General features: G+C 41.0%; 1 protein-coding gene across 1 annotated transcript in view; it reads left to right on the top strand.

Annotated features, from left to right (window-relative positions):
• Positions 1-3,123: 3,123 nt before the first annotated feature.
• ZNF451 (zinc finger protein 451) overlaps positions 3,124-14,367 on the top strand; it is a 33,970-nt gene continuing 22,726 nt past the window's right edge. The window contains exons 1-8 of the mRNA XM_057414023.1: positions 3,124-3,178; positions 3,584-3,667; positions 7,372-7,455; positions 8,621-8,746; positions 9,840-9,951; positions 10,565-10,715; positions 12,085-12,211; positions 13,617-13,770. Of these exons, the coding sequence (XP_057270006.1) occupies positions 3,587-3,667; positions 7,372-7,455; positions 8,621-8,746; positions 9,840-9,951; positions 10,565-10,715; positions 12,085-12,211; positions 13,617-13,770 (835 nt within the window). The 5' untranslated portion in view covers positions 3,124-3,178; positions 3,584-3,586. The remainder of the gene's footprint in view (positions 3,179-3,583; positions 3,668-7,371; positions 7,456-8,620; positions 8,747-9,839; positions 9,952-10,564; positions 10,716-12,084; positions 12,212-13,616; positions 13,771-14,367) is intronic.

Genomic DNA, 14,367 nt, shown 5'->3' on the forward strand with positions numbered 1-14,367 from the left:
ACAGAATGGCTGCTATCAATGTACTGTTAGCAAATTCAAGTTATAATGCAAAATATGAAAGTTCAGGCAGCAACAATGACCTTAGTTTTCCAAGTGGTAGTCAGGTTTCTATTATTTTAATAATGCCATAAATGCCACTGCTCAAATCAGTATTATTATACAGTCCAACAGTAGTGATTAAGTTTTATTTGTTAATGAGTATGTAGCCAGTATATAAAGCTAGCATCTCAGTGTGTCTATTTTCTATCATAAAGCTATTTTTTCATTCACCTATGGAAGGAGGCTTAAAACTAACATTAGTAACTGTGTTTACAAGAAAAATAAGTGCACTAAATTACTGCTGACATTAAATACCACTCGACATGTCCTGATAGTTGTTTATTCATGAAGTTGCTGTAACATAAATTTAACATGCAACCCTGAGTTCTTTCTCTCCTGTGTATAATGGATTTGATAAGCATGCACCAGTGAAGTGCTTTGTTTGTGTGCAAGCCTCTCTTTTTATATGGACACACAATTCAAAGGTGATGTTTACATTGTTCAGTTTACTCAAGGCCAATGCAGCGAGTAAAGATGATTCATGCCAGCTTTTACTTTGGGTGGCTCAAAGTAATCATACATTGAAGCAGCAGAGCAGTATCAGATACATGGCAAAAATCATGGACATGGCAGCCCAAGCAATGTTTCCATCAATCCTGGCAGTCAGGGGAGATGAGAAGGGCACTTATAACACAAGTAAATAATCGTTTGCAGAACTGGTGTTGGTGACAAGGTTTTGATTTGTATGACCACTGGACACTGCTTGCAGATCACCATCTGCTTGAGAGAGATGAGATCCACCTCATTATGCAGGGCAAAATTGGTTTTGCCAGTATGATGGCTGACTGCACAAGGAGTATGAGGAATAACCATGATAAGTTAGTCTGTGTGCAGCTGCAGGAATGTTGGGATCACAGAGATGTGGTGGACAGCATCCCTGACTGGAGTGTTACAATGAAGGACAACCAGCTCCTTAGGATGGACAGGCCAGGAAAACAAGGAGGGGAAGTTGCCCTTTATGTGAAAGAGCATCTGAAGTGTATAGAGCTCTGCCTGGCAATGGACAAGGAACCAAATGAGGATTTATGGAGAGTGACTGAAAGAGGACAGGTAAAGGTGATCTAGTGTCTGCTGTAGGCTGCCTGACCAGGAAGAACAAGAGAATGAGGTAGGCAGATAGGAGCAGCTTCACATTCACAAAGCCTTGTCCTCATGGGGGACTTCAACCACACAGATAGTTGTTGGAGAGACAACACATAAGCAATACAGTGCCCTGCTAACCTCCTCTTCCAAGACATAAAGGAGTCAACAAGGACCAATGAATAGCAGTGATTTGCTGGACCTCTTACCAACAAGGAGCCTGTTGGGAACGTGAAGCTGAAAGGCAGCCTTCGCTGCAGTGACCATGAGATGGTGTAACTCAGGATCCTGAGGGGAGGGAGGAATGTAAAAAGCAGGCTCACAATCCTAGCCTTTGGGAAAGTGAATTTTGGCCTCTTCAAAGACCTGCTTGGAAGAGCCCCATGCGATAAGGCCCTGGACTTAAGATGGGCCTGAAAAAGCTGGTTTGTATATTTAAGGATCACCTCCTCCAAGCTCAGGAGCAGTTCATTCCAGAGACTAGAAAGTCTGGTAAAAATGCCAGGAGGCCTGTGTAGATGAAGAAGCAGCTCTTGGTCAAACTCAGACACATAAAAAAAGCATACAAAGGGTAGAAGCAAGGATGTGTAACCTAGGAGAAATACAGAAACATTGTTCAAGCATATAGGGATGAAGTTAGGAAAGCTAAAGCCCAACTGGAAGTGGATCTAGCCAGGGATATCAAAGCCATCCTAGCTGGGACAAGAACAATAGTTTCTGTAAATACACAGGTGACAAAAGAGAAAAACTAGGGAAAAATGGGCCCTTTGCTGAATGACAGGTGACCTGGTGACGCAGGATGTGGAAAAGGCTGAATTACTGAATGCCTTCTTGCCTGAGTCTTTGCTATCAAGACCAGCCTTCAGAAACCCCACAGACTGGGGAAAGGCTGAACCAAGGAGGGGTATCCTTGGGGGAAGAGGATCAGGTCAGGGGATACTTAAGCAAACTGGACATACATGGGCCCTGATAGGATGCACCCAGAAGTGCTGAGGGAGCTGGAAGATGTCATTGTAAAGCCACTCTTTATAATCTTTGCTTAGTCATAGTGAGTAGGAAAGGTGCTTGAGTACTGGAGGAAAGCGTCACCTCCATCTTCAAGAAGGGCAAGAAGGAGGATGCACAGAACTACAGGCCTGTCAGTTTCACCCTGAGCCCCAAGAAGGTGATGGAGCTGCTAATCCTGGAAATCATTTTCAGGCACAAGAAAATTATCTGGAGTGACCAGTATGGCTTTATGACGTGGAAGTCATGGATCAGCTTCTCAGACTGGCGTAGTAGATGAGGGGAGAGCAAAGAGGCTGTCTGTCTATACTTCACTTGGCATTGTCTCCCACAGGCTCCCCGCAGCCAAGCCATGGATGAGCAGGCCGTGAGGTGACCTGAAACCCGCACAACGCCGCACAGTGAGCACAGGCAGCACTCGCTGCCCGCCTGCGACCTCCGCCTCGGCGAGCCCTCCCCAGCACAGGCGATTTTCCCGCCTTCCCTCCCTGCCCGCTGTCAGCCCAATGGCCGCCACTTTCCGCCTGCCCCGGAAGCGGCGTGTAGCTTCTCCTCCTTCAAGCAGGAACCGTGAGCATCCCAACCGAAGGTGGCACAGGGGAGGCAGGAAATTATTGGAGGAAAGAGCCCCGAAACGCCGCCGCGGGGGAAGGGAGGGCTGCGCATATGGCGTTGTCGAGGTAGCGCCGGCACCTGCCATCGGGGAAGCAGGCGGGCAACTACAAATCCCGGCAAGCAGCGCCGCGCTCCCGCCCCACCCTCCCCTCCCCTCCCCACCGCCCCCGGGGTGAAGAGGAAGCGGAGGCGCGCCGGGTCGGTGCGTCGGGGTGTCTTCGGGTGCTGGTGGGGCCGTCGCTTAGCAACCCAACCCCCGCGGGGCCGCTGGGCGGGCGGGCTGGCGGGGAGGCCGCCGCTCCCCCGAGCCGCAGCGGCCGAGCGGCCTTGCGGCGGTCTGACTGACCGGGCACTGTGGTGCCCATGCGGGTAGAGAAACGTGAGTCAGCAGCGCCGGCCGCTGGGGCTGAGGTGCGGGGGCGGCCCCACGAGGGCCGCCGCTCCTCTGCGAGCCGCTCGCGGAGGTGTTTCCGTTTAGAAGGACGGCGCTTGTTTTGAAGGAAGAAGCTCAGCCGTTGGGCTCTGCGGTGGTTCAGGAGTGGCCGGAAGCATCAAAAGTGCCTGCAGCTACTAATAATGCCGGAGCTCACTTCGCGGCTGTTACTGAATTGTCCTGTGTTCTACTGGTAACACAGCGCCGTTAAGCGGGAGCTCCGATCTGCCTCTTCAGATTTAAGCGCTGAGCTCTGACCTTAAAGCCACCGTAGGAATGAAACGGAAAATGCTGCATAGTTAAAGAAAACTTACGAAATAAATTGATGAAGCATGTTTTGTTTCTGTTTAGGTAATGGAGTCTCATAACTCCGGCATAGTTTCCAAGAGTCCGTCAGCCTCTGAAAGTGAAGATAATGATATTGAGTTCGTTGGAGTAAGTAGACCACTTGCTGGAAATGCACTGCCTGTTGTGGTGTGTTCTTGGTAGCCCAGTGAAACAGGAGGGGGTCTTTGTGTACTGTGGCTATGGTCTTATTTTCAATGGAAAGCATTACTTTTGAATTTAAGGAGAATTTAATTTGTGAGCCTTTATGGTGGGTAACAAGCTTATCTTAAAGGTTTATGTACTTGGTTTGGGGATTTGGTTTTTGGTTGGTTTTTATTTGTTTTGGAAGAGTGTTAAATGATGTCAGTCCTATATAGAGAATGTAGACTTGAGTGTCCCAGGAGGTGAGTGAGGGATTACAGTGATCAATGACGCATATGAGAAGCCACCATAGCTGACTTTTTTGGTAATTAGATTGCATAGCATTTTACTTCATGAGTAGCCCCACAGAAGTTAATGGAATAAAGCACTGCTCGTTCTGCAAAACTGGATGAACTTTGTATATACTTTGTTAAGAAGAGGAAGGAAATTATGTGTTAGAGGCCTTAAACAGCCTTCAATTGTGAAGCACTGTATAATAGCTACAGTACAACACCTAGTCTGATGCTGACATGTGGCTTATGTGATGTAACTTTAAGACCACTTTAAGACCCATATCTGTTGAATGTCCAAGCAAAGCAGAGCGGTTTTGGTGCTGCCTGTGTTCTGGCCTCAATATGTCATCATATGGAGGTGCTGGATGGCAGAAAGATGATTTTCCTTAATGAGCAAATTATGCGAATACGATCAAGTGGTTAATTGATGCCAGGACTAATAATTGCTCGTTTCCTATGGATTTGTCTTGTCCTTAATGCTGAACAATAACTAGATTTTTTTATTATTATTATTTTGTATGGTGTTTGATTAGAGTTGATTAAGTTAAATGTACAGACCTTTTCTGCAGGGGTATTAGGTGCTCGAGTATAAGGGATGTGCATATTTTTGTGAAAATTACAAGCAGTTGATCTGAGACTTCTTGTTCTTTTAATTGATTTGGTCAAAATTGACTAATGAGTTCTAAGTTCATTATATACACACACAGGCATTCACGTGCAGTATGATTGTATAAGCTTCATTTTCCTGAAATACTGGGCAAAGAAGGAGGAAGCTAGTGTAGCTTTGAATGTGTAATGATAGAGGGGCTGCTGGAGCACCGAGAGCAATAACTGAGACCTATTAAAATCAATGCTTCTGTTAACTTTTTTTTTTGTTTTCATCTGTGGATAATACGGAGAATCTGTGGTCACAGAGATGATTGCTTCTGAGCCATGCTGCTCTATATAAGAAGATGATTGTGCTTAGGCTAGTTTGTGTAGGATTGATGTCTTGGGATGAAGAGCTTACTGTTGTCACTGATGAAGATGAGGGAAAAGATGTGTCACCCTGACCACCACCTAATATGGGCAGTGTGTCCTTGGATCTCCCATTTGCCCTTCTCAGTGAGGGTGAACTTGGACTTTGCAAAAGAATTTGTAAACTACCTGGTTAGCTTTAGATCATCATTTCCATATAGTAAAGTATGTAGGCTTCATCATAAACATTGTGTATGACTGCTACCTCGTCACTGGTGTGGGGTTTTTGTTTGCTTGTTTTGGGGGGAAGGGGTTTTGGGGTATGTTTTGGGGTTTGTTTGGTTGGTTTTTTGTGTTTTTTTTTTTTGTTTCGTTGTTTGGGTTTTTTTTCCAATTCAATTACTTGCCTTAGAGTTTTGAATTCTTACTGTAGGACTGAGGAAAGTCCTGATTTGATGGAGCAAAAGCTCTGCTGCTGCTAAAGTTTTTTCAGCCTTTGCAGTCAGATTCGCTCTCATTCAGGAAACTTAACTGTTCTTCTGTAATTCCCACCTTTTAATTCTGCAAAGAAAAGTATTCTGGCCACTTAAAGTCATTAAAGTTTTGCATACCAACAGAAAAATATATCTTCAATGCAAGCCAGTGTTCCTAATGGCGTGATTTCTTAAAATAGGACAGTCCCCCATTCTGTTTCCTTGGTAAGGGTAAGGCAAGAGTGAAGGGATTCACAGGTTTAATGGGGTCTGTAGCACTTAAGTAGACAGATTATGCATGTTGCCACAGTCTGCTCTGAAAGCATTGGACTCCTGAATTGTTTGGGTTTTTTTTTTAATGGTATTGATCCACTCATATTTTTTTTCCTGACATTTCTTTAAAGACAAAGCTCTTCATTATGCTGCTTTTTTGAAAGAGCTTTCCGTGATAAAGTTGGTGCCTTTTCTAGGCCTTTGCTGCCCTTACCTTTGTTACTACATGTGGGAGCTCAAGATAATGCATAGTTCTATAAAGTGTTTAAATAACTTCTGGCTCCTCTGTTGTGTTACAATGAATGGCAAACAATGTTAAGGAGGGTATTTGTGTTTAATTTCTGTAAACGTGTTAAATGCATAGGAAGATTATATATCTTCCAATATATAATATATATTGTATACTATATATAGTATATAATAAAACTCAACTGGAAAATTGAAGAGCTATGTATTTAAAAATTACTTGCATTTTCTGATGCAATTTATGCAAAGTTTTCTTCACTGTTGGTGATTTTTATTTCAGAAGTAGAAATTCAAAGAAAAACATGATTCCATAGGCTCTGGCTTGTTCAATAATGATTTCAATTTGAGATCCAGGGAAGACAAATATACTTCATCTACCTTGCAGCCTTGACCTTTTACAGTGTTTTGGCTGCATTTCATAGCAAAAGATGCATACTTTTTCTGTCCTGAAAGAGTTGGAGCAGCCACTTAATTTCTTGCAAATGAATACTTCATTTTATTTCAAACCTAAAGAGGACTTCTGGCCTATTTTGGGAACTGATGATGTTAGAAAAATTGATTCATGAAAAACAGTTGCAGCTCTTTGAGCTCCTACAGAGGTCTTAAGGAGCAGGTCAAGTTTTTAGTTTTCCTTGTAGTTGTAGTTTTTCAATAAAAATATCTGAAGAGCAGTTGACCCTGGGATACACCAAAATCAAGTGATTTGCTGAAACATGTTACTATGTAAATATTTTGTTTCCTTTCCCCCTGGGGTGTTAGATATTGGGCATGCAGACTCAAATATTTGCTTCTCTAGCTTTCAGTTACATTACAGCTGGAACCGGATAAAATTGTAGAGTTGTTACAGAGCATCTCTGAAACAGGACTTTTATTTTTGCTCCCAACCCAAGTCTGCCAAGGACTTGAATTTTATTACCTGGGAGGTTGCAGAAATCAAAACTTTCTAAATACATGTTGGTTCACAACATTGGTCAGTTACTCAGCAGTCTTAAAGCTGGAAACCTGCAGGAACAGAGATTTAAAGCACAAATAGTACAACTTGTGCCAGGGTTTTTTAGTGCACTTTAATGTGAGCTTTTTCCATTATAATTAGTGTGTTTACACATGTATACACAATTATTCTTATGTAATTATTTTGTCAAAGATACATTAAGTTTGTTGTCACACATATTGAAAGCTAGTTTCATTTTTTCTGTTTGCTAGTGTGTGTATAGTTATGCAGAAATTTAATTGTGCTTTTTAAGCAGCTTGGGTATTTGTTCTGAATGCATGTCAAGCTAAAACCTGAACAAACAAAAAAGCCTTACATGACATGCCTGTGGGCCAGGTGTCTGTTAGCTAGGCCTTGTTACCCAAAGATTGGTTATTGGTGTATATTTGGTGTATGTTGAATTACTCATCCTGTTTCATGTTCATTTCACTTTTTCAGGAAGGACCCTTAAGGCCTGTACTTGAAAGCATTGATCTTGTCAGTAGTGAGGATGAAGACCCTAATAGCAGTTATTATGTTCATGTGAGTATGTTGTAATATATTTTGGGACTTCTCAGCTGGTAAAATAATTAGTCTGTATTTTTCCCCATCAGTTACTTTTCATAAAAATACTTGTTAGAGGTATTTTTAACAAGTAATAAAACAGTATTGAAGTCTTTTGATTTTTACCTCCTCTTGATTGGAAGGTAAGAATGCCAACACTTCATTTTTTTCCTGAGGTGTTTTTTGCCTTCTTGAAAAGGACTTGGACTTGAGTTGACTTTCAGTGGTTTTAGCAAGTGTGTTGAAAAAAAATTCAAATGACCTCATAAATTGGTGTGTTTGGTTTCTAGCCTGCAAATGTCATATGGGCTATTCCCAGGCATTTTTCTTCTAAAATAATTTGTAAGGAGCAGTTCATAGATTGGAGGATCTTATTCTGATGGCAACCTCACCCTCACTCTTCATAATTCCTCTAAAGAATGTAAGAGTCAGAAGCAGGTCAGTTCAGGTATCCCCCAAGCTTATTGTGCCTACTCTGCAGGGCCTTTGAGGGAGAAGGTGACTGAGAATGACTCTGCTAGAGCTGTTTTTGGCAGCAGTGGACATCTCTTGGCTTATGTTTTCCAGTGTTGCAGTATAGGATGTATGAAACAAGCCTGGTTCTTAAGGAAAGGTGGGACTTCTGTACATGCACAGGCTCATTCCTCAGGGATGATTGCTAGTGTTGATTGTGCAGCAGGAGCAAACTACAGTGTATAGCCTTGATGCTAGAAAAAGCTAATCTGCCTTTCTGAAGATAGCAGGCAGTGTTGTCTAAGAGCAAGAATGATATCAGTTCTCAGTTTTTCAGGTGGGCTGCATGTTGCCTTTCAAAGCTTTAGTGATTTTTGTTCACCTACTTAGAAGAATTTACTTATTTTTAATTTGAAACTTCTATGACACCCGGCATAATCATCTATGTGCTTCAGGGAGGCTAATGTTGATGTCGAATTGCCTTGAATATGTAGGGGGTGGGGATTGTTTGTTTGTTAATGGAAGTTATAGATGCTGGTAAATAGGAAGAGAAAACTAGCAAGGTAGATAATGGAATTTAGGATTGGAATTATGTACTGAATTGCACCCTGATGCTTGGGCATTGCTTTTCAATGTATTAGTACCTGTTACTTAACAGTAACCAAATAAAAGTTTAAGTTTTCCATTGCAGAGAAATACTAAGCGTAAAGATCACATTGACTATCAGAAAGAACGAGTTGCTTCAACCTTGGATCGTCTGGCACGTCATGTAGAAGTTGAGAAACAGCAAAAAGAAGAGAGAAACAAAGCCTTTAAGGTATTGGATCTATCTTACTGTGGGCTTTTTTTATTATGTAGAATTAAGTAAAATTGCATAATACAGGCCTTGTAGTCATGAGTGCATTTACTTTCACAGTTAAGTAAATAAAATGATGGGTGAGTAAAATAGAGGGTTTTTTTGTTTTGTTTTGTTTTTTTACTTCTGGAACATCGTTTGAAACACAGTGTGGACTTTGTCTCTTCTGGGTTTAAACCATGACAAGTGGCTTTTACCTGATCAGTTTGCTAGCCTTATTGTAGTTCCTAAGGGGGGAAGGGGGGGGGGGGAGGGGGAGTAACTTCATGTAAGCCAGCGGCAAAAACTTGCTGTCTTGTTTGTACATACAGTGAAGGGACCTCAGCATCAGTTACTCTGGTTAAATAATTGAAAACTAACAGTTATCACAAACCACCATTGTGCTTTTGTCTGAGATTTTGGGGAAGCCATTTGCCACATGAAATCTTTGTATCAGGTATTATTTGATAATGGGGTAAATTTTTTTATGCATAAGGCAGAATTTTAAAGTTGAATTCTAGTAATTGTGCAACTATTTGAAAAGGTTCATGTTATTATGAACTGGGAGACACAGTCAATAGTCTTAAGGGTAAGGCTGCTGTCAGTAGGCCTCAGACTACTTGAAGGAATGAGCTTACAAGAACCTCATGAAATTCAACAGGGACAAATAGAGTACAGGTAGAACATGCTGACTTTCCAGGCTAATTTTCTGAACACCCATAATGATTTTTAAGGTCACAGAATTGTACTATAGTTGCAACTTGTTAATAGTCTATGCAACTTTAATGCAACAGAGTAAAAGGCTGTTAGATACAGTGCAAAGTAGCCTTCAAGTCCAGAGAGGCCTTCTCCTGTTTCCTCCGCTTACTATCTGGCAATCTGTTAATGCCTCCACATACTTTCTCAGCTATGAAATGGAGTCAGAGATAGCTATGTAGTTTTTAAAGCAGTCCAAGAATGAAGGCTAAAAAATCCTTTTGTTAATTTTGTTAATGTATTTTCCTGCTGGGTGGCTCCTTAATCCTCATCAGGTAAAGTGACCTGCAAAATTCAGATTACATGTTTTCCACTTCAGGAGAAGGTTGACTCCCAATATGCTCATGGGTTGCAAGAACTAGAATTTATTCGGGCAAACAGTGACACAGAAGCCGCAAGATTATGCGTGGACCAATGGTTAAAAATGCCAGGTAAGAATAGGAAACTTAAGGTTCTGTGATACATTTTTTTAAGTCCTGCATCACAGGATAGAATGTGTGATAATTGCATTAAGCAATACCGACACTGAGCTTGCAGGTGCCTCATGCATAACCAAATTTTACAATATTAACTGTGCTACAGTGTGGCATTTGAAAGTTCTTTAAAAGTTATTCTTTCAGTGTTTTGCTGCTTACAAAATTCAATATACAAAGTCTGAAAGCCGCTAAGGCGATGTTAGCTACTTTTATAAGCAAAGCTGCTAGAAGGAAAAACATCACTGTTGAACTATGCTCAGGAAAATATCTACATAAGTATAACGTCATGATGTTCAATCAGTACAAAATACTGCATGGAAGACCTTGAGGAAGGTGTCAGAAGTGTTTGAAAAGTAATCCTACTGGGGATTGAAGAGACAGATTCTTCAAATGAAAGAACAGACTTACTGTAGCAGGATTGAGTTACAGTACATTGTTAGCTTGCTTTTAAGAATTATATAGCTTGATTATTTTTTTTTTTTTTAATGTTTTAGGGCTTGTGTTTTATTTTGTTTTCTTAAGCCTCTGTAATTCAGATTCTAGTTAAGTGCTTTGTTTGATAACACAGGTCTCAAACCAGAAAGTGTTAACTGTGGAAAAAGGGGTATTTGCAAAAGAGCCCGTCAGATGAAAGTCAACAGCAGTCCCATGGCTTGCCCTGTGATGCACTGCAACAGAGAGTTTGATAATGGACATCTTCTCTTAGGTCACCTTCAAAGGTAAGGACATAGTGAAAGAAATAATGAAAGAATATGCTTCAACTTAGTATATCAACATCAAGTCCATTTTAAGCTACCTATAGTGACAAAATTCTGCTTGGAGAGCAGGTTAATAAGTTAGACATTTTATGTAAATAATATGATGAACTTCCTGGTTGGTTTTTTTTTCATTTGATGTTTTTCATTCATAATTGATTCTCTCCTCTTGAGCATTTTTTAACTTTTGAGAAACAAGATTTCTATTCTTCAGTTCTGTTACATCTTCATCCAAACTTGAGAAAGAGCAAAATGTATATGACTTGATGGTAAGATTAAAAAATACCCCTATTAAAGGGAAAGAGGAGCAAGAGCTATAGGCCAGACAACTGTTCATAGCTGATTATTGCTAGTCAGCACTCACTGTGTCTGGGGTCAGTTTCAGCAGATACTGCCTTTTAACTACTGAATGTGGGGAAAATGGTAAGGAGTGAAGCTGTGGGAAGTGTTGTGGGTTAACCGTAGTAGTCAGCTTCGCCCCAGAGGGCTGTTCACTCACTCGCCCCAGTGGGGTGGGAAGAGAATCAGAAGGATAAAACTGTGAGAAGACTCTGGGCTCAGATAAAAACAGTTTAGGTAAAGCAAAAGCTGTGCACACAAGCAAAGCAAAATAACGAATTCTCATTGGCGGACGGGGCTTTATCACACATAGTAGTTACTTGGGAAGGCAAACACCATCATTCTGAACATCCCCCTTTTTCTCCTCCTTCACACAGCTTTTATGGCTGAGCACAATGTTCATGGTATGGGAGACCCCTTTGGTCAGTTGTTGTTGGCTGTCCCAGCTGTTTTCCCTCCCAGCCTCTTGCCTACCCCCAGCCTTTGTGCTGGTGGGGCAGTCTGAAAAACAAAGGCAGCCTTTACGCTGTGCAAGCACTGCTCAGCAATAGCTAAAACATCCCTGTGCTATCAACACTGTTCATAATTCCAAAACACACCCACTGTATAAGCTGCTACAAAGAAAAATTGACTCCATCCCAGCCACAACATGTGCAGGGAGGTAAAAATCAATAATTTTTTAAAATTCCTCTGCAGGAAATTGAGGTTTTGTTAGTCCTTTTGCTCTTAAAAATGGTATGATTTGTCTGCGAAGTGGTCATTATAATAGGGAAGCTGCAGGGAGAATCAGCTCTGTACAGGGTACTTCATCTGATATGGTTAATGACAGAGGAAATGAGGAATTTTATAGTTTAGGCCCATTTGATAGGGTTTTGTCTAACAACTTCAAAAGACAGATTTTATCCCCCTCCTTATTTCCCCCCCCCCTTCATTAAAAAGAACGGTTTTGACTATTTAGAGGGGACTACTTTGTTAATTATTTCTTTCTCTCCAGGTTTGATCATTCTCCTTGTGACCCAACAGTCACATTACGTGGGCCCCCAAACAATGCTGTTGCCTGTGTGATATGCTGCCAAATATTTTCAACCTCTCAGCAGTACAGTGATCATCTTTTATATAAGGCAAGATCATGAGGATAAGTAACTCACCTGACTGAAAGTACTAGGGGGGTTTCAAGATGTGTATCTATGAAGAGATTTTGATTTTTAATCCTTTTAATCTTCTTTCTCCCCTCCTTTCTTTTAGTCTTCAAGATATTTTTTCTTATTCTGCTGTTTCAAACACTGTATCTTGACAGTACTCCCATTAGGTCTAGACCATTAGACTAGTGTACTTTTGAGAGGACTGTAGTTCTGTCTTGAACCTCTTGTCCCTCTACTGGTGCGGTCATAAGGTATTCCCTTTTTTTTGCATCTCCAGAACTGAAAGATAAAGGCAAGAAGTTAGGGTGAAATAAGTCACATAAAAAGAGAAGCAGCAGAAGGAGATTTGGGAAAAGAGAGGCAATAGAATGAGGAGAACAAAACTTGACTGATTCAGATGTAACTGTTTCTTCTGTTTCTACGTATTTGCTGCTACTCACTAGTTAGCTTACAGAAGAGAAAAGGATAATCTAGCATTTGAGTTTTGATTTTAATATAAGCTAATGGTCTTCGGGGATTTTATTGTTGTTCCTTCCTACCTTCACTCTTTTGTTTTTTTTAATAATGCTCTCTTTCCCTTCTGTTTATAACTTACCCCGGTAAAACCTCAGTTCAATGACAGATGCTCAGGTATTATCTTCTGAGTGCATTGTTTCACTTAAGCAATTGTGTTGAACTGGATAATGGATAGCATTTTCAAAGTGTAGTGTTTTAATAACAAATGTTGTTGGGTATCTGTCTAGTCTGCAGAAGCTGTGTTAAATTTAGGGGAAGTTTTAAATACACTGAGTATCAGACTCCTTTTAGCTAGTAGTAGTAACTCTTAATGCATAGTCATACCTGACAAGCTTGAAATCTTACATCATAGTTTGTACTTGATCTTTTCCCATTGCTTCCAAGTTGTGTTGGCAAAGGGGTGGAAGGAGTTAACTTTGCTGAAAGTCACAGACCTGTCAGGCTGCTCAGAGGAGCAGCATTTTGAGAAGCTGGCAGTTAGTAAGTGTAGGGAAAAACTGACATGAGGAAAACCAGCTGCTTTGGTGATAGAAGGAGCTTTTTTTGAGAGACTGGGTAAAGGGACTAGCTAAGAGTTGATGTAGCCCGTAGTTCCTGGGAAAGGTGCTTGCTCCCAGTGGTACAAGAAAGGAATGGAAAAGTTGCCAATGATGAGCAGCTGAGTTTGACAGTGGCAGTTTGGCCAGTCCCTTGTGTTTCACTAGCTGAAGTGCATAGGAGTAGGCTGTAGGTAAACATAGATGTGGTAAGTGAAAAACTAAAAGTGGCAACATTACTACAGAAGGGATAGAGGAAAGGAAGGACATGAGGAAAACTGGGAGTAGTTTCGTGACTTAGTTTTTCCTAATTAGATCATTTTCTTTTCCAGCTAGGTGAAAATGACGGACACATAAAAGATCTCCCTCCGCAGCTTATTCAGTGTTTTGCTTGCCCAGACTGCTTCCTCCTTTTCACAAGAAAAGAGGAATGCTTGCAGCATATGTCAGGAGAGAACCACTTCCACCAGGATTCTAAATTGAGTGGTATGTTGCTACTAAGGATGCTGCTTTCATTCCTTCTGATAATTGATCTTTATGCTATGAAATGACATAATTGTGCTGTGTAAAAAAGCTTAAGGTTTTAAAGTTTGTTTTTAATGGATTCTTATTTTTCTTTTAAGGTCTCAAATGTGATACAGTTTTGTAAGAGAAGATGCTTTGAAATCCGTATTTTTGTGTAGAAATGATTCTTCCATCACAATTGCTGTAATGAGAAGGAGACCTTCCTTTACCTCCATGCTGTCAGGTCTCTCGTATATGCTTCTCATCCTCCAGTGACTCTGTACAACTGCTGTCTTAAATAAGTTTACATTTAGCATGTTGATAGGAATTCAGACTGAAACGTAAATTTCTTTTTCAATTTCAGTCAGGCTGGTTGTGATGTTCCTTCCCCTTACTGTACTCTCTGAAGTCTGGAGGCTATTTTTCTTGTACTTGTCTTTGGCATTCCTGATGGAAAAGACCTGTGAAAGTTTCTTCTCCATATAATTGCAAATTTTTCCTGCTTAGATGGAACATTGCTGCTTGTCTGCCTTGCACTGGCCCCATTGCTGCTGAAAGCTAAAATACATGTTATATTGT

Source organism: Pezoporus wallicus, unplaced genomic scaffold (assembly GCF_028554395.1).
Source record: "Pezoporus wallicus isolate ANWC-B61680 ecotype Strahan unplaced genomic scaffold, APGP_CSIRO_Pwel_v1 contig_6428, whole genome shotgun sequence".
Classification (NCBI taxonomy): Eukaryota; Metazoa; Chordata; class Aves; order Psittaciformes; family Psittacidae; genus Pezoporus; species Pezoporus wallicus.